Source organism: Barbus barbus, assembly GCF_936440315.1.
Source record: "Barbus barbus genome assembly, chromosome: 13".
NCBI classification, from domain to species: domain Eukaryota; kingdom Metazoa; phylum Chordata; class Actinopteri; order Cypriniformes; family Cyprinidae; genus Barbus; species Barbus barbus.
Window position 1 is genome coordinate 17905673 of NC_136741.1, and position 23544 is coordinate 17929216.

At 37.9% G+C, this 23544-nt stretch overlaps 1 protein-coding gene across 1 annotated transcript in view; it reads right to left on the minus strand.

Annotated features, from left to right (window-relative positions):
• The window catches only part of LOC306879017 (3',5'-cyclic-AMP phosphodiesterase 4B-like), a 170679-nt gene that overhangs the window by 117395 nt on the left and 29740 nt on the right, over positions 1–23544 (minus strand). Inside the window, exons 2-3 of the mRNA XM_079431679.1 lie at positions 16826–16921; positions 6804–7042 (exon numbers count right to left, since the gene is read on the minus strand). Of these exons, the coding sequence (XP_079287805.1) occupies positions 6804–7042; positions 16826–16867 (281 nt within the window). The 5' untranslated portion in view covers positions 16868–16921. The remainder of the gene's footprint in view (positions 1–6803; positions 7043–16825; positions 16922–23544) is intronic.

Here is a 23544-nt window from a genome sequence, read left to right on the forward strand (position 1 = left end):
AGTAAAGTGGCTCGCTTCTGAGTTCAAATCTGACCCCAAAATATGGTACACAAACACACACACACACAAAAAAATTATAATAATATATAGGCCCGGTCTGACAGACAGGGCTTAGGTTAAGTCAGAATTTGACCATAGTTCAATTAAGACATTTAAGTAGCTTTTATAAATATGCCTTAAATAAAAACATTACTGGTGTGCATCTTGAAAAACAATGAATCGAACATATTTTAAGAACACTCAGTGCAAGTTTCTTTCAGTTGAAATAGCCCAGACATACATTTTAGTCTGGGACTAGGCTCAAGCCTTGTCTATGAAACCGAGGGATAGTTTCTACATTAGTAATGTTATTATTAGTGATAGTTTGTTGGAAAAAATAAAAAATAAATACAATTTCTGATACATCAGAGTTGGGTAATGCATTATGTATTCTTCTAATTACTTTTCCTGATAACGCAGTAATGTAATGTGTTACACTTTAAAGCTGCAGTTCGTAACTTTTTTTGGTTAAAAATGATCGAAATTCAATATTTGAGAAAGTACATAACCAGCCAGTATTCAACGCTATCACCTTACTTTCGCCCGATTCACAATGGTTAGCTTATAATAATGTTTTCTAATTTGAGTGGTACAGGAAGGTTTTCGCGGGAAATTCGAGCATGCTGCTGCGTCACTACGTCACGTCTGTAAACATAAAGAAGTTGTCCCGGTTACTTGGCTATCGCATGTGAGGATCCTGTATTTGATGGCCGATTGCAATCCAGAAAGGATTATTTGTTTATGAAACATGTGTGAATGAAATTCAATTATATTCCCCTTTTAAATATGCTTCTGATTACAGATAGCCTGGGATTACACACGATTTGTATTTTAAAGACAACCAGTTAGAAGGGAGCATAGTTTGCTTTTTGGGTTAAAAGAATTTATTCATATGAAATTCGAATGGTATGACAATTAGATTAGACTGTACAGAAATTGAAATCTACAGGCTAATACACACTGTACTCATTGTCACGCAATACTAATGTTGTTAACATTAATAATTTGAGAATAAAGTATAACAATAATAATAATTTGCACGGTTTGATGTGATATGAGCTAACCGATCTTTAGATTTAATCACCATTGGTAACGCGATTTATTGTAATTCTTTTTTCCTCAGTTGGTCAGAACAAACGTGGCAGGCTTGTTACTTACTTGTTCAGATGACAATATACGGTGAAGATTCTAATTTGGGTCATATATTCCAAGACGTAGGCTAGAATCTTTGATTCCTGAGTACAGTATCCAAACCAGTGCGGTGACTGACAGACTGAAACACATACTCCTCAAAACATTAGATTCATCCGCGCTGGAGCCGTGCCAACTCACAACCCACGCAATGAAGATAATAGATGGCGACAAAGAGGTATAACTTACGGACTGCAGCTTTAAGTTACTAATGCAATGTTGAAAAATATTTTAAAAAACAAAAATCATGTTTTGCTCATCAGTACGCCTTTAATAAATCACCGGAGAATGCGAGCTAAAATTCAGACAAGTCCTACAGCATTTAGCTGCAATGAAAGGTTTCCTATCGTATTTCAAAATGTTGCACTCGATTTCCCATATTTTAGTGTGGCATTATAGCTTGGGAAAAGTTCAACTAGTAAATGTGTACAAGTTTATGTCACAATAACACTAATATAAGTAAAAATAAATGACTCATCAGAATGGGATCCTCCGCTGAAATAAGCCACACGTCGCATAGGTTTAAAGTAAACTTGAAAGTAACTTGAAAACATTAGGAACATTGGGAAGTCGTGGCCTAATAGTTAGACAGTCAGACTTGTAATCCAAAGGTTGCGGGTTCGAGTCCCCGGCCGGCAGGAATTGTAGGTGGGGGGAGTGAATGTCCAGCGCTCTCTCCACCCTCAATACCATGACTGAGGTGCCCTTGAGCAAGGCACCGAACCCCCAACTGCTCCCCGGGCGCTGCAGCATAAATGGCTGCCCACTGCTCCGGGTGTGTGTTCACGGTGTGTGTGTGTTCACTGCTGTGTGTGTGCACGTTGGATGGGTTAAATGCAGAGCACGAATTCCGAATGCAGTAATCAGTAATGTAATCAAATTACAATTTTAAAGAAGTAATCAGTAATTTGTAGTCAATTACTTTTTTATTTGTAACTTACCCAACATTGGACATCATTAATCATGTCATTTGAAACCCATACATTTTACTTTCTTCTATGGAGCACATTGAAAAATAATTATCAATAGGTTTAGGGATCCTCAGATACAGAAAAAAATATTATTTATTTAATATTTAACTGATAAAGTATTTTAAAGCCTATAATCAACATATTGGCCAATGTAAATGTTGTTAGGGTATTTACATAAACTCACACATTGGTGTAAAGTTTTTCATACTGTGTATACACACTAACTGGTCCCTTCAAGCCTTGACTGCTCTTTTTGTGTTCCTCAGAAAATAAAGCCAAGCTAAATTTAGGATCAGTATATTCATATTTCTAAGAGATGATGACGACTAAAAGTCACAGAGATAGAAGTGTTCTTACATCATACAGCCATTCATCCTGCAGGAAGTGACAGATTAGGACTAAACAGACCTCGATCTGACCCGGACACAAGATCGTGAGGAGGTCTCTTGCCCTGGAGCCTTGTGCAGTGGCACTTCTGAATGAATCTGCCTCACACTGTCTGCATGACTTGATGTCAGAAATTTTTCTTTCTCTCTCACAATAGAGCGCTCAGTTCCGAGAAAGTGGGTAAAGTCACTGATGAATTCACTTGGCAGACAGCTCAGTGCCCTGTAGTGTCTGTCCTCCAGCATCATTGCTTATGCCTGGCCCATAAAGCTTTCCCACAAGCCACCTGGGAACACCCAAATCAATCTGCAACGGAGTCACGTCAGCAGGAAAATAATTGTGCTCCAAATATAGCACTTTCCCTAAACCTTGTCTCCTGATTCTCCTGACACACAAATCAAACAGACAGCTCTAACAAGAGCAGAAATGCAAGAGTGTGAGATAGCAGGGCAAATAATGAATGCTTGCCAGGGTGACTTTATTCGTTTGTGTGTGTGCGTGTGTGTGTGTGTGTGTGTATATATGTCCAGTATTCTAACTGGAATGAATACCATAGCTTATGAAATTTAAGTAAAGTTTCACTGATTATGTACCTTTTCCAGTGAGGTGTTTTGTTACCCTAATCAACCGATTCACTGAAAATATCCTCAGAAAATGATGGATTCACAAATTGGAAATCATTTTCTTTCTCTCATAAATGCACCAAAGATAGTTATGGCAGATGACAAGATTTTCAGTGAAAACTGATATAATCTTGGTCTGTGTCTCTCAAAAGACCTGTAATAGGGTGGTATGATTCACTTTTCTTATTTTTCTTTTTTTTATCATTTTGTCCTTGACAGTCCTCCTCATACACTTTCATTTTATGTAAAAGAGTGGCCATGATATTCAACCAGATCTCTTTTATTTCTGGGTGTACTATTCCTTTAAATAAACATTATGAGACAACATCCAGATCTTATCTCAATTTTTCATCCATTTGAAAGAGGCATGCAATTAAATGGCCTACTTTAATACATTTTATGACAAATGTGGGTCTGGAGTGTTTTTGGGGGGCAGACTGATGATGAATGCTCATGAGGTTTACCAAACCAGAGGTGTCACACACAAAAACAACTCAGAAGAAAAACCATGATGTATTTTAGTCTCAATGCTGCTCTCCACTGGCAAACAATGACAACAACAACCAATTTAATGCATATACTGTAATCCGATGGAAAACATTTAGCAAACACATCAAACTTGTGTGCTCTAAAGTAAAAAATATTGAAAATCAGACCTGTTTATTTTCAGACAGATAAAACAAAAATCTCATTTGTGGCTAAACTTATAATATAAAGTATTATAAGTATCCAATCACAAATTTATTTTGGACTTATTGGTGCATTTGCTATGGGCCCATCATCCATTGCAACTCATTAATTGCAACTCTGCTGTCAAATCACATCTTTTTAGCAAACAAATTAAAGGAAGAATGATTGATTGATGATTACAAACCAGCTGTTGCTGTGTTGCCAAGCACAACCAGACAGCTTTCCCTCTCCTCATGGCAAAAAGAGCAGATGCAGCTTAAATCACCACTGCTGGAAGCAAAACTAATACATTTCATCTCTCATCATGCAGCAATTTAGGATTTCCATATCTACATATGTTACATGTAAAGCATATTGCAGATGCTAAGACAAACAAGTACATTAGAAACACAGAACAAAACATTTAAAGGGGTCATATGATCCGATTTCAAGTTTTTCTTTCTCTTTGGAGTGTTACAAGCTGTTTGTGCATAGATAAGATCCCTGAAGTTGCAAAGACTGAAGTCTCAAAACCAAAGAGATATTCTTCATAAAAGTTAAGACTCGACCACGCCCTCCTAAAATGGCTCATTCAAACACGCCCCCACATGTCTACGTCATGATGTGGGAAGATTTGCAAAACACAGCCCAAATGTATACGCAATGAAAGAAGGCTGAACTATTATTCTCGCTGTAGTATTGTTGATGCCACCGGCTTCCAAAAGTGGACACAACTAGAAATCAGTGGTTAAGTTGTATTTACAACACTGTTCCAGAACAGTTCAACCCAAATATTAGAGTGTGTGCAGTGCATTTTATGGAGGACTATTTCCTGAACCTGGGAGTAGCCTGCCAGCTGTGCACAAAGGCTGTTTCTATAAAGTGGGGCAATTCCAACTTTGTAAGGACAGTCTGGTGCTTCTGACTCACAGCCTGTAAGTATGTTTTCATATTTAAAGACTTTGCCACTGACTATTCAAATGCGAGTTTTGAACAGTGTAGAGTAGCGCTTTAGAGAAGCGTTCGTCGTTTCTCTGATCACAAATGAAGACATGGTAATGTTTACACGGCGCGATGCAACGCGATGTGTTAAAAGACAGAATAAGTCATTACAATCGGTAATTATGTTCCCACTGGATGCAACAAATGCCTCGTTTATAATGGGTTTGAGGTATTCGGCCAATCACAACGCACTGGATAGCTGGCCAAACAGAGCACACCTCTCTTCTCAGAACGATAAGCTTTATAAAAATTGACGCGTTTCAGAAAGGAGGAGCATAGAAGAGCAACATTAATGTAAAGTATGTGGAAAATAATGTTTTTTGAACCTTAAACCACATAAACACATTGCATTACACCAAATACACAAAATAATGTTCTTTTTAGCAACGTCATATGACCCTTTTAAAGGAATAGTTCAACCAAAAATGAACATTTTGTCATCATTTGCTCACCTTCCAAATATAAGAAGATATTTTGAAGAATATTGGTAACCAAAGGGTTGACGGCAGCCATTGACTTCCATAGTATTCTTTTATCTCCATAATATGGAAGTCAATGGTTACCGTCAACTGTTTGGTTACCCACATTCTTCAAAATATTTTCTTTTGTCCTCAACTAAAGAAAAAAATAAGATTTGGAACAAACTGAGGGTTAGTAAATGACAGAATTTTCATTTTTTGGTAAACCAACTCTTTTGGTAGATTTCAAATAACTTAATAATGTATAATATGTGTGCTAATTTACAAGCTTTGCAGACACTTCTACATATCTAAAGCAAATTATGCAAATCATGAGTGATGAGAATCAGCTTCAGAAATTTGTGGTTCATTTTTAATCCTGAAACATCTTTCTACAAAAGCAACATGCAGTCACATTAATCAGAACAGCCACAATCTACATAATAATAAATAAACACTTAATTTGTGTTTTACTGACTAATAAGAGAGATAAAAATCTTTGAATTAAATGCCAGTGTTGGAGAATTCTGCACTAAAAGAGACACCAAACTGGCCGTATTCTTATGTTGACTTGTCTAAGAAATGTGCACATCCCACAATCCATACTCAAAACCATAATCAGCAATGCAGTGGATGGCAACATATTTATAATACAAAGAATAAGTCATCATACTCTACATTTTTGATAGAGAGATGCCACAAGAATGAGCACAATTCCTCTCAATTAATATTAGCCAGTTCTAAATAATTTAAGTAACACTGCCAAAGCAACCAGAACAAAATAAGTGTTTTAATATAAGACCTATACAGACTGTTAGTTAATGAAACAACAACCTGACTTTTACAGCTAAAATAAGACTTTTTTGTTTGTTTCAAGGGCGCCTGACATGACCAGATAAAACTAAATTCTTATATAGTATAAGTAACACTCACTACCGTTCAACAGGTTGGGGTTATTGAGATTTAAAATGTTACAATAGATTTGTATTTAAAATAAATCTCTTTTGAACTTTTGAACTTTCTTTGTTGACATGAGGGACTCTTTCTCAAAGAGAAAGATGAAAAAATTATCACCGTTTCATTAAAATATTAAGCATTATTAAAATATAAAAAAAATTCATAATAATAAATGTTTCTTGAGCGCCAAAGCAGCAAATTAGAATGATTTCTGAACAACCATCACAAGAATACATGTTATATTAAAATATATTATAATACAAAAATGTTCAAATGTAATATCACTAAATGCTGCTTTGATGAGCATAAAAGACTTCTAAAACTTTAAAAAGCTTACCAACCCCATACTTTTGAATTGAAGCGTATTATGTAGCCTACATTTATATAATATAAAAGCTTCTATAGTTCCTTAACATCAAACATTTTACACACATATTTTACAATATATCAGATTTCTGAAATGAAAGTTGAGGAGCAGTGAAAGGAGCTGACTGACACGGACTCACCACTCAGAGTCCACAGGTGTGATGTCAATGCGAGGGGGTGTAATGAAGGGCAGTGTAGTTGGTCTTGCCATCATCTCGTCATCTGGACTGCGGGACCTCTCCATCTGCCGCCATGATAAAGGAGGCAACTGTAGGTTACCAGAGAAACGACGCCGCCTCCGCCGCAGGTCCACCCCCAGTGTGCAACCCGAAGAGGTGAAAGATTCACTTAGTCTGCAGTCCGGAGGCTCTTTGCTGTCCTGGAGTGAAAAAAAGAGAGGTAGGTAGTAAAAAATGTAATGCCATGTCAGCAGATGAGGCTATTTTGATGTCAAGAGCTGTATTGTACATGTTCTACCAGTTACATAGGAGTTGTATATATACAATAAAATAAAAGCAAGTAAGAGAGAAATGAGAGAGCAAAAAGGAAAATTGCTTTAAGTGGGCTTAAGATTTGAGTGAATGAGACAAATGTAGGCATTGTAACGTATTTCATACCACTAGAGGACGCCAGAACCTTTCACTCAACATCAACTTCACAGCTCAACTTCTATGTTGCTTGAAAATACATAAAATGACATTTAATAGAAGTCTGTTGTACAGACAAAAGCTCTAGATGTGGGAAAGTCTAAACAAAACAGAAAATAGCTGTAATTAATATTTTAAATATTTGGATTAGACGTGTCAGATAAATCTTCACAGTCAAATATATTCAGTGTTACAAAATTAAAACAAGCACAAAAACGTGATATGGTACAGTTGTGTTTTTGTATGTGATATATATTTTAAGATGACTATTAAAGTACTGGTTAGCAAAGTACTACCACCTAAAAACCAACATATTACCAAGATACTTCCATTGTACATTTTGTAAGGAAAGGGAAAGACAAAAAACTCCCCCACAGAACTGAGATATGAGAAACACTGGATTGATTGATATATGCTGTAGTCGCTCTAATAAATTTTCCATTACCGCTGTGTTCCAGCATACACGCAGTTCATTTGTGTGTACTGCAAAACCATGACAAGCAAAGACTTCTTTCAATTTAGTCATCCTCTCGAGGTGCACACAAAAACAAAACACACAACCAGTAGTCACTAACAAATTATTCATATGCATTGGTTCTAGTTCAATTTGAATCAATATGACGAGTTTTTCTCAGAGGTTATGCGAATAGAATATTTTCTCTTCCTTTATCACACATACACATACATGTACACAGCAAACTTCTAAGATACAACACACTCTCAAAAATAAAGGGATACCTTTCAAAAGGTATACGTTAGGTACTATTATGCACTTTTAAAGTACTATTATGTAACTTTAAGGTACTAATATGTATCATTTAGGGTTAAATAAGGTAAAAAGTTGTACCTTTTAGTTTCTGTACCTTAGGGTTCCACCCCAGTGACAGCTCTGTATGTTTTAAGAATTTTCTGATAATTTTTTTATTTACGCTATTTTATTTCATACTTTATTGTATCTTATAAATAAAGCATATAATAATTCATTCAAATATTAAAAGCATATTATAATATTTTTCATATAATAATTTTAATTCATATAATTTTGTCTAGTTATTTTAATCTCTAAAAATATTGAAAATAAATTGCTAAGAAATAGCTTTTTGTCATATTGCAATTTATTTTTAATTTTTATTTATTTTACTTTCTGTAAATAAAAGTGTTGGAAAAGCAGCTTTGTCATTACAACAGAGCGACCAGAAACATCTTGTGGTGCCTTCAAATATTGTATTTGACAATGAAGGGCCTTGTTGTCAAAAAAGTGACACTGCTGACAGAGAAAGTGCTAACCAAGAGGACTGTGTTGCCCAGATGGTTTGCTCAATCCTTTAAAATTGCAGTACTAAAAAAAAAAAAAAAAATCCTTTATGTCTTTATTTACACAGTGTGCATGCATTTATTTATTTACAACCCAAATTCCGGAAATGTTTGGACATTTTTTAAATGTAAATAAAATGAAAACTAAAAGACTTTCAAATCACATGAGCCAATATTTTATTCACAATAGAACATAGAGAACATAACAAATGTTTAAACTGAGAAATTTTACAATTTTATGCACAAAATGAGCTCCGGGTGTGTGTTCACTGCTGTGTGTGCACGTAGGATGGGTTAAATGCAGAGCACAAATTCAGAGTATGGGTAACCATACTTGGCCACGTGTCACATCACTTTCACTTTTGTCACTTTCACTTACCTTTCAGCATTCATAGTGCCTTCCAAAACATGCAAGCTGCATGCTGTCCGTGATTTCCAACAAGAATGTCAATTGGACTCGTCTGACCATAGAACACTTTTCCACTTTAAAACAGTCAATTTTAAATGAGCCTTGGCCCACAGGACACGATGGCTCTTCTGGACCATGTTCACATATGGCTTCCTTTTTGCATGATAGAGCTTTAGGTTGGCATTTGCAGATGGCACGGCGGATTGTGTTTACCGACAGTGGTTTCTGGAAGTATTCCTGGCCCATTTAGAATCATGCAACAAGTGATGCAGTGTCGTCTGAGGGCCCGAAGACCGCGGGCATCCAACAAAGGTCTTCGGCCTTGTCCTTTACGCACAGAGATTTCTCCAGTTTCTCTGAAACTTTTGATGATGTTATGTACTGTAGATGATGAGATTTGCAAAGCCTTTGCAATATGGCATTGAGGAACATTGTTTTTAAAGTATTCCACAATCTTTTTACACACTCTTTCACAGATTGGAGAGCCTCTGCCTATCTTTACTTCTGAGCGAACCTGCCTCTCTAAGACATCCTTTTTATGTTACAGACCTGATGTCAATTAACTTAATTAGTTGCTAGATGTTCTCCCAGCTGAATCTTTTCTAAATTTCTTGCTTTTCCAGCCCTTTGTTGCCCCCGTGCCAACTTTTCTGAGACCTGTAGCAGGCATCAAATTTGAAATGAGCTCATTTAGTGGATACATTTCTCCGTTTAAACATTTGTTATGTTATCTATGTTCTACTGTATTAATAAAATATTGGCTCATGTGATTTGAAAGTCTTTTAGTTTTCATTTTATTCAAATTTAAAACATTTCCGGAATTCGGGTAGTGTTTTCCTAATTTCCAATTTATTTATATGCAACATCCAATATATCAGTTATAGCTCTGTGCATGTAAAACCATTCACACTATGCTGTGTGCTGTGCTGTTCCAACACAGTGGTAGTATGATGGGAAGATATGTGGGCAGCTGAAGATGTTTGTTAGCAGACCAACACTGGCTGGAAAGCAAAAAGAAACTCGCCAGCAACTGATATCATCAGTACATCTGAGGAAAGGAGAAGAGTGTTTCTGCATCATCTGTCAGGAACCACAAGAAAAAACTCTCAGAAGTGAATAGAGCTCGATGTTATGAAGAGGAACACTGTTGACAGGAGGTGCTAAAAAGCTCATCTAAACAGACAAAGCTGCAAAGCTCTGGATGCTAAGACAAGAAAACACTCCTACACCCCTCTTTACTAGAACCAATTCAAGGAGAGCGATTCCCTGCCTGTCACTCACATTGTAGTAATTAAACGGAATAGCAAGCAGAAACAATTAAAAACAGACAAAATCAATTCCCACCATACATTTTTTTTCACATTCAAGAAGCCATTTCATTCAGATATACATCACAATAGGTAAGAAAAGATTATTGCAACTACTGTTTCTGTCAGTCCTGTGTCTTGTTTCCCCTTCCTCTCGTGCCCATATTTGGCCTTCCTGTTCCTGTCCTTGTTTGTCATCATTAGTTCCTTTGTCTCCAGCCCTGCTTAATTGCCCCGCACCTGTTTCTGTTCTTCCCTGTTGATTTCTTAGTGTTTATAATCCCATTGTTTCCCTGCCCCTGTGTCCGGTATGGTTCGTCTTACCCCGATCTCCATGTTCTGTGTTTTGGGACTTAAATAAACCTGACGATGGGAAATCTCAGTGTCTCCTCGCTCCTTGCCCCGAGTGCTACGTGACAGTTTCATGCTGATTTTAACCTGTTATTTAATCTTGATATCTCTCCTCTGAAAGGGTTTAAACAGTGAATGAGTCATTTGTGAATGAGTCAGAAAACAACATCAATCAGTCTGATTCATTCATAAATCAAAATGATTAGAAGTATTTCAGTTGTGGTAGCGATAATCAGATTAACAGCTTACTGGAAGGGAAGATTTTCAGTTAATAATGATTCTATTTTGGCTTGTTTCTTCTCACACAAAGATATTGTATGGCTTCAGAAGACTTGGAATATAGTACTTTTTGATGATACTTTATGATGCCTTTAGACTTAAAATCTTAGGCTTCCATTATTTACTAGTAGCTGTGTCCAAAAAGCAACAAGTTTTCATTTTGGGGTGAAATATTACTGTGTCCTTTAAACATAGTGTTCAGATTCCCCTTCAGTCAAGGGCAAATATGGAGATATTTTGCAGATTTAGATGCATCTATGCTCATGTCATCTGGCAAAGGACATAATCTGTATTTGACAGATCCAAACATTAGCTCATGGTAAACGTATCATGTTGTGATTGGACAGCGTCCTCCTAAGTTGATGTTATCCAGACCATTGGCTCAGCCCTGTCTGTGCATCAGAATTACAGCATTTTGTCCCCAAATGAACTCAGGGAGAGCACAGGAGCACGACGGAGCAATCAGCCAAACCAGGGATGGCCAAGGTGACCTCCTGAGATTCCCTGTGTCTGGAACACTCTGCGGTCAGCTCACAGCCAACGCCTGCAGTCACCCGAGACCACGTTCTTTTTTAATTCATTAGACTAATGCAGTGGCTCTCCGAGCTATAAAACAGCCCTGTGCTCTACGGACAACTTTTTGTCCTTCAAACTAAAATTACCCAAAGCACAGGCACTCAAACCTTCAATCATACCTTCAACCATATGGTGCTTGACTCTCTTTGACTTTGTTTGAAAGAAAAAAAAACTTGAGAGAAAAGTGTTTCATCATATTCAGTAGTCCAGCAGTTCTCATTTCTAGTCCTGGCGACCCGTCACTCTGCACATTTTGTAGGTCTCTTTTATCTGACACATTTAGTTCAGGTCATGGAGTTCAATAAAATTCTACAAAATTAATCACTGCTAGTCATTAACAATAAAAGTGTAGTTTCACAACATTCAACACCAGAATAAAAAACTAATGTTATTGAATGGACTCCTTTATTAAAAATGTTATGTAATAAATAAAAACAACATTATTATTAATCTCAAATAAAAATATAAATTATTATTATTATTAAATGCAGTTTTATTATAATTATTTTTATTATCAGTTTTATTGATTTTTATTTTTGTTTAATACTAATATTAAATAATGACAACTATTATTTATATGGTTGTTTAGTACTAAAATGTTTTAAAACTATAATAATAATAATAAATATAAAATGATTAAATGTTGTTGCATTTTCCATTAAGTTGTTATTATTATTATTTATTTATTGTTATTATTGTTGTTGTAATTATTATTATTATTATTATTATTATTATAAAATGCCGTTTTCAAGTATATGCCATTAGTTAAATAGTAATACTTAAGTTAATATTGAATAATGACAATTATTATTAATATTGTTAATATATACATTGCTACCCATTACTACCACTCCTTGGGTATGAAGACTGCAATCGTTACTTTTTTTTAATCAACTTTTGAAATTCCTAGCATAAATCTACAGTAAAATTATTCTATATACAAAACCCAAGTGTACAGAAGACATACTTTCACAACTAATTACACGTAATCCTATAACAAATCCTGTATAATGAGGTAAGTAGCTTAACTATGTTTAGTACCTTTCTGAATGACTATTAGTCCCATTATCCCAAAGCAGATAAAGAGAATCATTAAAGGTGACTGGAGATACAGAAGAGACACATCACACTATGGATGTGAGTTCAGGGGTTCACCTAGTAAACCAAAAGTTCAATAAATTGGACAGACCCAATGGAGACTCTGCAGGCAGAATTCTAAATAATGCCTGTAACAGAATAAGAATTGTATCCACTAATAACTGACAGTCAAAATAGCCATTACATTCCATATGCACTTAAAATAGTGACAAACAAACCTTCCATCACAAAGCTTTCAAGGGCTTAGTCAAAGACATGGCTTAGCAATCCAAACTAAGTTGACCAAGCCAAATCATTGAAACACAAACAGAGAAATACCTCAAATATTGGACAGAAGCAACATCACAAGACAGTGCATTGGAAAGCTATTTATCCCTCAACAAAGAGTGCAAACTGGTGGAATATTTGAGCAGAGTGACTAGGAAAATATCCAAAGATACATGCAGATAGGGACAGGAACAGACATGAAAGATGACAGACTGTGTCCCCACTGCACACAAATGAAGTGGAAACAGAAGTGCACTTTTTGACCTCATGATTGAACTACACAGAGACCAGGGACACTTCATTTCACAGCCCACCCCAAAGACGTCCATCTGAAAGCACACAAGGACAAACTCTCAGGCCTCAAGGTGAAACTCTAGCAAGCTAAATGCCATCTGCAAACTATGAGAAACCCTGACATCACAAAAGGGCAGGAACCAGCAGGAAATACCAACCATAAAATGACATCAGGTATAAAATGTATTGTTTGTTTAAAAGTCAAGCATGCACCGCTCTATACAGCCAAATCATTTGCGAAAACAAGTTTGGAACACCACTCTGTCAATCAAATTCAAGGGTTAGAAGTAACTGTTATAAATAAAAATTAACGAGTAATAGATGGGAACCCTTCTGCTGCAAAACAGAATTCTGTGGAAAACACTGCCATACATGATGTTAGCAATACTTTGCCAATATAAGCTTCTTTTTACCATTCCAATATAAATCTTATTCTGATAGTAAGAGAGAAAAAGAATCCTGCTGCTGCTTGACATTTATAAGTTAAGTTAAGTTAAGTTAAGTTAAGTTAAGTTAAGTTAAGTTAAGTTTAAGTTAACTTAACTTAACTTATAAATGTCAAGCAGCAGCAGGATTCTTTTTCTCTCTTACTATCAGAATAAGATTTATATTGGAATGGTAAAAAGAAGCTTATATTGGCAAAGTATTGCTAACATCATGTATGGCAGTGTTTTCCACAGAATTCTGTTTTGCAGCAGAAGGGTTCCCATCTATTACTCGTTAATTTTTATTTATAACAGTTACTTCACTGTTTATGTCACTGTTTCTGTGGCTTTATCAGATGAGCCCAACACATGATTGCACAAAGAGAAGACATGCATTTTATCACATATCCTGCTGCTAACAAGAGGGTTTGTCAAGCATCAATATATGACAAGCAGGGAGCAAACACAGAAGCAAGAAGCAAGGAAAGCAGAGAGCATAGAGGAACATAACACCAAACACAATACACAATAGGCAGTTCTATCTGGCAGCATCCAAACTGAAACTAATAAGTGGCTAATTTGGAACGCTCTACATAGGCAGCAATCCTTGAACAACACAAGTAGCATGCCACATGGGAGTGAAAGTCTAATAAGCATAAAATACACAGTTAAACTAGGTGATATTTAGTGATCAGTTAGTGGCTATTGCATTAAAATATAAATTCTGTCATTAATTACTTAACCTCATGTTGTTCCAAACCCGTTAGACAACAACGCAACTACCACGTTCAAAGCCCAGAAACGTAGTAAGGACTTGGATAAAATAGTCCATATGACATCAGTGGTCCAAAGATAATTTTATGATGCTACGAGAATACTTTTTGTGCGCAAAGAAAACAAAAATGCCAACTTTACTCAACATTTCTTCTCTTCCCACACATTGCTGAATAAAGACATTATTTTTGTTTTCTTTGCACACAAAAAGTATTCTCATAGATTCATGAGATTACGGTTGAACCAAAGTGTGCACCAAACTGACCCGGGGTCTCATTTATAAAACTCTCTGTAGATTTCATCCGACTTAGGCACAAAAGCTAGATTTTGCGTATGCACAAAAGTTTTCAGATTTATAAAGCCATGCCTACGCCAGAACCTGCGTAAAAATCCCTTTATAGATCCCAGTCAGGGGAAGATTGTGCGTACGTGCATCTCCACCCCGACTCCTCCCCGAAATCACCATATATGGAGCTTACAACGTAGTTTTATGCATAACCTCATCTGCATATCATTTCCATGCGTTACCATCCACGTGACACCATGTTTAACACCATCAAAGGTACAACACATTAAGGAAATATGAGATAAGGACTATAAATGCCATTTGTGCCAAACACGTTCATTTTTATTGCTAAAAATCATCCAGTATCATTATGTTTCACAATAAATATATAAAAATATCCATAAAATATTGTTCATAAAATAGTTCTCAGAAAAAAATATTTAGAACAGAGTTAATCTCATTCATTTAAAATAATATTTTAATTGTTTTAAAAATTTCAAATTAAATTAAATTTGAATTAATTAAATTAACAAACAAAAAAGTGTCAATAAAGTGCACAATGTCTTTAATGTGTGATGACAGTACACATTTGTTTTTGTGTGCATGCGAGAGTAAGAAGATGAATGTCATAATTTCCTTGAAAAGTCTCCAGCAAAACACAAACGTCCTACTAAAATCTTTAAACCTCATGTGTCAAAAAGAGACCTTTGATTTACCTCCTTAGATAATCCTCAAACACTGCTTCCAAATGTCATCAGGCATTGATATTCACCAGCTACCGTGTACTCCTTTGTAAGATGTATATGTTTGTTAGCTCAAGGTTAGTAATAATGAGGGTCTCATAGTTCTAATATTCTAATATAGTAAATACTGGTTTCTATGTGATGTAAAATGATGGTTATTAAACATTTACATTTGGTTAATCTTGAATATTTTGTTACATCCTCTGTAATAAGGATAGTTTTTTTGCAAGGTCAACTGACACAACACAAAAGACCACAAAGAGAAAAAAATGTTGAAAGCACTAAAAGACACAATACAGAAAATCAGGCAGCATGCAAACCAAGAGGAAGCCAGAGATGATAAAGAGATCTGCACAGTCAAAAAAGGGTGTTGAACAAGTGAGGGGATGAGTGAGAGAGACAAAGGAAATGCAGTATATCTTCACTGTTTAACTTTACAGACACACATCTTCCTACAGTCTGGTTGTCAAGGATCACTGACTCAGCTCTTATCTAGGGACAATTTCCCTGCACCTCTCCATCTCCTCTATGTTTCTCTTAACTTTCCCCATTCCTTTTCACGTCATTTTCTTCCCAACCTCAGGGATATATATCCACTTCTTTCACATCTTCACATATGCTTGCAACAACCATTATAAAGCCATTTTAGGCAATAACCATCATATTTTAAGAGATGGAGTTCCTGAATTGACTACTAGTTGATTCAGTGACTCATAATGACTTTCACATGCTTCACTCCTGAATGAGTGTTTGGAATGAACCAGTTCAATGTTTGACTCATTAGGTTCTTTCCAATTTGCATAGCTATGCAGTTCTGTGCCTTTTTGTATTATGGACATTTTAAATATCCAGATGATGCATTTATTTAACCGAAAAAATAAGTGTGGGGTGTTGAAATCTTCTTGCACTCGAGAGTCGCAGCTTTCCTTAAGCTGAAGAGGAGCCATCAGATTTCAAACCTGGTTGACAAAATAATTTTACAAAATTCATACACTACACAGAAGAGTAGTGCAAAGCATAATGATGTGGTCACATTAGTGAAATTTCATGAGCGAATTTTCATGTTGCCACCTAGGGGTGTAAAGATGTAACCTTAATAAAGGGTCACTGAAAAAGTAAGAGTGATACAAGTCACACAAGTGGACTAAATATCAACCTTCTTGGTGCAGGTGTACAGCCAATCACACAATATGTCAGAATACAGAATTATAAATCAACCCCCCCAAATAGTATATCCACAGGTGTCCCCCAAAGATCTATTCTGGGTCCATTGCTATTTACATTGTATATCAATGATTTTCTATCTGTTTGTCCCAACACTAACACCCAAATGTATGCAGACAACACATTTATATTTTTGGAAATACATGATTCTGTATCACTAGTACTCACCTCATTAGGTGACACAGTCAGAACGCTTCGGCTTTTCCTCATCTTCTGTTAAGTTTTCCTCTCCCTGTCTTGCACAGGCCTGCTCCGCTGACCCTCCTGCACAAAACATCAACACAGACCCACACAATCAACTCTCGCAGCAAAGACAAAAAGAACAGAAGAAAGAAAAGACATCTGGCCTTGCTTTCTTGTGAGAGAGATGCCTCATGGTAATGTTAAGATGGAGAGTCTTTCGCTATTCTTCAGTGAGAGAGATAAAGAGAGCAGCAGAGTTTGTCTGCAGTCTGACAGTAACAAGCATCTCTTAAACCCTCACAGCCACCTCTTTATCAGCTTTTGCGCTCAATATTTTTTTCCAGCCTGTCTAAACTGACTTGCAAAAATGATGTTAAGAAGATATCCCTGTGCAGAGCATTTTTATATCCGTTGTGTATGATTAACTTCTGTAAAATATGAATTCAAACAGCAGGGATTTGCACACTAAAACCACATGGGTCAGTATTATTTATTTAAAAAGCAGTACATAAGGGTGAAGTGTGACATTTTTGGGCCATTTATGGAGCCAAACGAAACTGCTAAAATACCCTTTGTTAAGCCACACCTTAAAATTGTTAGTGACCAATCCTACCTTAGCAACTGCTGTCATGCACCATTTCGCTCTTGTCTAATGCAAGTCTTTGAATGATGTGAAGGCTTGAACATTTTAAACACAGTTCTACAGAAATGAACCAGAAATATTGTAAATTATTGCTGCTGGGTCATTTATTACTGCTAAAATGCAAATAATAAGAAAAAATATTTTTTTTACACTAATGTTATTGTTATGTAATTGTAGTGAAAAGATGTTACCCTATGTTTGTTTGTCTTAAGTTAGATGCATGTTATGTTGTGTTTCTTTCAAACAAACAAAAAATTATAGATATAAATACTTTGCAATATCTTTACTTGTTCCATACCACATATTAATAATTTTCAATCACATTTTACTGCTTTATAAGTATATTTTACTGAACTATGCTAGTTACATCAGGCTATAGTTGAGATGTTCTTGGGTGGGTCATTCTGTAAACAGTCCAAGAGAAGGGTCATTTAGAGGATCCTGCTCTTCTATGGTCATGTACTGTATGAGAATTATTATACAGATGGGCAGGCTTTTATAGCTGAGCAAATATGTGACTCTGAATGAATGAAATATTGCAAACCAGTTTGAATGTGATTTTCAAAAACAAACATTAACCGGCAGGAAAATAATACATTGGCAATGTGCTGTTGCTGTAAACTGGGGATGCTCAACTGTAAAGACACCAAATGCTTTTGAAAATTCAATTTAAGGAACATTCTATGGAAGAAGAAAAAAACAAGCACGAACACTGTCTGAATGAAACATATCTACAGGTCAGAATTATTTATTATATTATATTTATATTTATATATTTATTAATTATTATATTTTATTGGCAAAATAAAAAACAAGACCAACAACAATAACAATGATAATAATTCAAAGTAGTGTGGTAAGAAGTGTTTTAGTTCCCCCTAAGTAAACATTAATGAACTTGGCTGAACATCTTGTTTTTTATTTAGTCATCAGCCACGTCTGTCTGCAGCCACTGCTTCAGTATCTCTTTAAGATTGTGTTCTCTTGTCAATCCGTCAGCGACTTCTGTGCCTAGCTCAATCCAAAGCCACTGAATGCGACGGACAGTCCAGGCCGTCGGGAATTGGAAATTAGGCAGCTGTCTCTCAACAGCTGAAAGCCTGAAAAACATGACTCCATAACCACTTTCTATTGATTTGACCTCTGCTTTCTTATGCTGTCCGTTCAGTGTGCTCTCAGCATCCTGGCCATACTGACATTAACCAAAGGAGGAGTTAGATGGTCTCTCGAGTCTAATGGTAAGTAAGAGCTTGCTTTAAATATTGCCACTGTCACTGAATTCATGCAGCATGTAAAGGTGTCTAGCGGCATGTGTGTCTTATATATGAGTTACTCATCCTTAGACACTTACAAAAGGCAATTCCATTTTTTTTGCCCAGTGAGCCCCAAAAAGGATTATTTGAGAATTAAATTATTTCAGGTGGCTTTCAATGTGGAAATGTTCATTTTCAATAATCACTTGGTATCAACATTTCATTGTGTTTCTGAAATCTGTGAATGTCTTCCAATTTGATTTGTTCAATATCAGTAGCAAAAAACTACTTCACACAACTACGGAAACACATGTTTAAGTACAGAATAAAAGTGAGAAGATATAAGTAAGTGAGAGATTTAAATAATATAAAAAAATGTATAGATATAAAATTACAATTGTGACACAGGAAGTCACATTTTTATGACAAATAAAAGCCAAAGTTCTTTCATGAAACTCTAGATGGTGAAGTCTGATTGGTTCTAACTCAGTCTGACAATGACATCATTATGCACATGCTGCAGCTGATTGGTTTCTTTTCATATCGGCAGCCAATGAGCTTGCTACTTAACATTCAAATATTTGGCTAGTGCTCCCTGTAGTAGTTGCAGCGCTCTTCAGAAACCCTCCACCCTCCCCAGCTCCACCTGTAGATCAGCTACAAGGTAATTTCATGTATGTTATATATTGGGGTTATTTCATATATGTTAAATGCGCAGCAGCAATAGGCTATTTCTCACATGCTCACAGCAGCATGCTGTGGATGTATTGGCAGTAGCAAATCTGGGTACTTGCTCTGCTGCAGCAGGAGTGTAGCAGATCTATTCCGCCAAGACCAAACACATCAATATTGTCATGTACATCACCACGCCAAACTCTCAAGAGTTGTTGTGACAGAAATTACATTGTCCCACGGTTTCACAGACAAGGTTTAAGACTAGTCCCAGACTAAAATGTAATTCTGAGCTGTTTCTTGCACTGACTGATCTTAAAACATATCAGTGCCTTTGTTCCTTTTCAGTCGGTTGACCGATGAATTGGGATCTCGCTTAGAGAGACCAATCCACTTCGAGTGTAACTAAACGAGCCAATGCACATTGGCATGCGATTATTGCATCCAGCTGCCGCTGATCACAGCGTGAGTATAAGTAGGCAGTAGGTGCAGCGCATATTCAGCTTTTCGCTTCGGAGCCGAGCGGTCTTATCATTCTGCTCCTGACCTCTGCTACGAGTGCCTGCGAGTCAACGCTCTCAAGGAAGCTCTCGTGCTGGTGGTCCGGAGCTTCAGCGGTGGTTCTTCCGTGTCGAGTGGATTGCACACATCAGGCTGCACTCTGGAAAACCTCTGGAACCTTCATGTCTGGTCCCTTCGGAGGTTCTATGTGACCTACCCCAAGAGGTAGTTGACACCATCACTTCGACGAGAGCGTCGTCTACGAGACATGCTTATGCCTTGAAGTGGAACCTGTTCATCGAATGGTGTTCTTCTCATTGAGAAGACCCCCGGAAGTGCCCGATCAGGTTCGTGCTGTCCTTCTTGCAGCAGGGGTTGGAGCGAAGGCTGTCTCCCTCCATCCTTAAAGTCTATGTGGCTGGAATTGCTGCCAACCACGACCCCGTGGAAGGGAAGTCGGTGGGGAAGCATGACTTGGTCATCAGGTTCCTTAGGGGGGCGAGAAGGTTAAATCCTTCACTGCCCCACTCTATACCCTCTTGGGACCTGTCTCTAGTGCTCAGAGCCCATTTGCGCCTTTGCAGATAGTCGAGCTGAAGTTTCTTTCAATGAAGACTCTGCTCCTGTTGGCACTAGCCTCCATCAAGAGGGTAGGGGACCTGCATGCATTTTCGATCGACGATTCATGCCTAGAGTTTGGGCCGGCTGACTCCCAGGTAATCCTGGGGCCCCGGCCTGGCTATTTTAGATTAGATTAGATTAGATTCAACTTTATTGTCATTTATGCAGAGTACAAGTACAGAGCTAATGAAATGCAGTTAGCATCTAACCAGAAGTGCAAGAATATAGTGTTTTATATACATATAAGTGCAGAGTAAGTGAAGATATGATTTACAGAATATACAGTGGAATTGCTATATACAGTATTGAGCAGAGTATATACAGAATATAAAATAGGAATGCAATGTAGGGATTGTATGTACATTATGAACAGAGCAATGTAGATTATATAGATTACAGATTATATATACACATTATGAACAGCAGAAACGTGAGAACAGTGGTAATAAATAAATACAGCTGGATGAGTGTGCAAAGTATTGATAGAACAATGTATTCTATGCAAAATAGCAGTAGTGCAATATTTTATAGAAATAGTTTACTGTGCTTGTACAGTAACAACTTTAAACAGTTTATAGTGTAATGACTTGAACGATGTGCAGTCTGTGCAAAATATGAGTAGTGCAAATGCATGTGTTTAAAGTACTGTGACCAGTGCAGTAATAAGCAGGTGCAGGTTAGATTGGTGGTGTGGCGTTCAGAAGTGTCACAGCCTCGGGGAAGAAGCTCTTCCTGAGCCTACTGGTGCGAGAGCGTAGGCACCTGTAACGCCTGCCGGATGGAAGGAGGGTGAAAAGTCCATGGTTAGGGTGAGAGGCATCCTTGATGATGTTTCTTGCCCTGCCCAGACAGCGCTTATAATAAATGTTCTCAATGGAAGTTAACTGGGTGCCGGTGATCCGTTGAGCAGTTTTCACCACCCGCTGGAGTGCTTTGCGGTCAGATGCGGAGCAATTGCTGTACCATACTGAGATGCAGTTCGTGAGTATGCTCTCAATGGTACAGCGGTAGAATTCCACAAGGATCCTGGGATTCAGGTGAACTTTCTTAAGGCTCCTTAAGAAGTAAAGGCGCTGCTGTGCCTTTTTGACCAGAGTAGAGGTGTTATGGGACCAGGTGAGGTCATCAGAGATGTGGATGCCAAGGAACTTGAAACTCGACACACGCTCCACTTCAGCTCCGTTGATGTAGATGGGTGTGTGTGCATGACTCCTAGTCCGCCTGAAGTCCACAATGATCTCCTTTGTCTTCTGGGTGTTTAGCTGTAGATTATTGGTGGCACACCATACAGCCAGGTGCTGCACCTCATCCCTGTAGGCTGATTCATCGTCATCCTTGATCAGACCTACCACCGTGGTGTCATCTGCAAATTTGATTATGGTGTTGGAGCCATAAACAGGAACACAGTCATGGGTGAAGAGGGAGTACAGGAGAGGGCTCAGTACGCAGCCCTGTGGCACGCCGGTGTTCAGGGTGATGATGGAGGAGGAGAGGTTATCTAACTTGACGGACTGAGGTCTGTTAGTCAGAAAATCTAGAATCCAATTACAGATGGGTGTGCTGATTCCAAGCTGGCTGAGCTTGGAGATCAGCTTGGAGGGGATTACTGTATTAAATGCAGAACTGAAGTCCATGAACAGCATTCTCACATGTGTGTTTTGACTGTCCAGGTGGGTGAGGGCAGAGTGAAGCGCTGTTGAGATGGCGTCCTCTGTTGACCTATTGTGGCGATAGGCAAATTGGAATGGGTCCAGTGTAGCAGGGAGACAGGATTTTAGGTGGGATGCAACCAGTTTCTCAAAACACTTGGCAATGATGGGGGTGAGTGCAACAGGACGGAAGTCGTTAGGGACCGAGGCAGTGGAATGTTTCGGTACTGGTACGATGGTGGAGGTTTTGAAGATAGTGGGGACAGTTGTTTGGGCCAGGGACAGATTGAAAATGTCCGTGAAGACCTCAGCTAGCTGCTCCGCACAGGCTTTAAGCACACGACCAGGTATTCCGTCAGGGCCAGCTGCCTTCCGTGCATTCAGCTTACGCAAAGTGGAGTAAACGTCTGATGTGGAGAGAGTGAGAGGCAGTTCACTGGGTTGATGCTCAGCTTTGAGTGAGATCTCCTTATTATTTTGATCAAAACGAGCATAAAAGTGGTTGAGCTCGTTTGGGAGGGAGGCAGAGCTGGAGGGGGGCACAGAGTTAGGTGGTTTGTAATCCGTGATAGATTGTATGCCTTGCCACATACGCCGGGGGTCTGAAGAATTGAAGTGTTCTTCAATCTTCTGTTTGTGTGTGAGTTTGGCCTGGCAGATACCCTTCCTCAGGTTGGCTCTGGCTGAGCTGTAAGCCTCCTGGTCTCCAGACCTGAAGGCTGCATCTCTTGCTTTGAGCAGGAGGCGAACCTCTCTGTTCATCCAGGGCTTCTGATTGGGGAAGATTTTTATTTTTTTGTGTGTAGTCACTCTGCTCACACAGCTGTTGATGTGCTCCATGACAGAGTTGGTGTAAGTGTCAATGTTAATCTGAGAGTTTGTGGTGGCCTGGGCAGCAAACTCACTCCATTCTGTGAGCTGGAATTGATGTTGAAGAGTGGAGTCAGCACCTTCCAGCCAGATTTTAACAGTCCTTGTTGTAGGTTTCACACGTTTGATGACCGGGGTATACTTGGGGAGCAGGAACAAAGAGAGGTGATCAGACTGACCCAGGTGGGGGAGGGGTGTGACTTTGTAGGCATCACTCACATTAGTATAAACGTGGTCCAATGTTTTATGTCCTCTTGTAGTGCAGGAGACATTTTGATTAAATTTAGGGAGAACAGATCTAAGAGTGCAGTGATTGAAGTCCCCAGCAACAATAAAGGCTCCATCCGGGTGCAGGGTTTGTAGTTTGCTAATAGCAGCACAGAGTTCTTTCATAGCCACGTTAGCATTAGCGTCCGGAGGTACATAAACTGCAGCAGCAACAATGCAAGTAAACTCACGTGGTAGATAGAATGGCCTGCACTTGATAATCAGGAA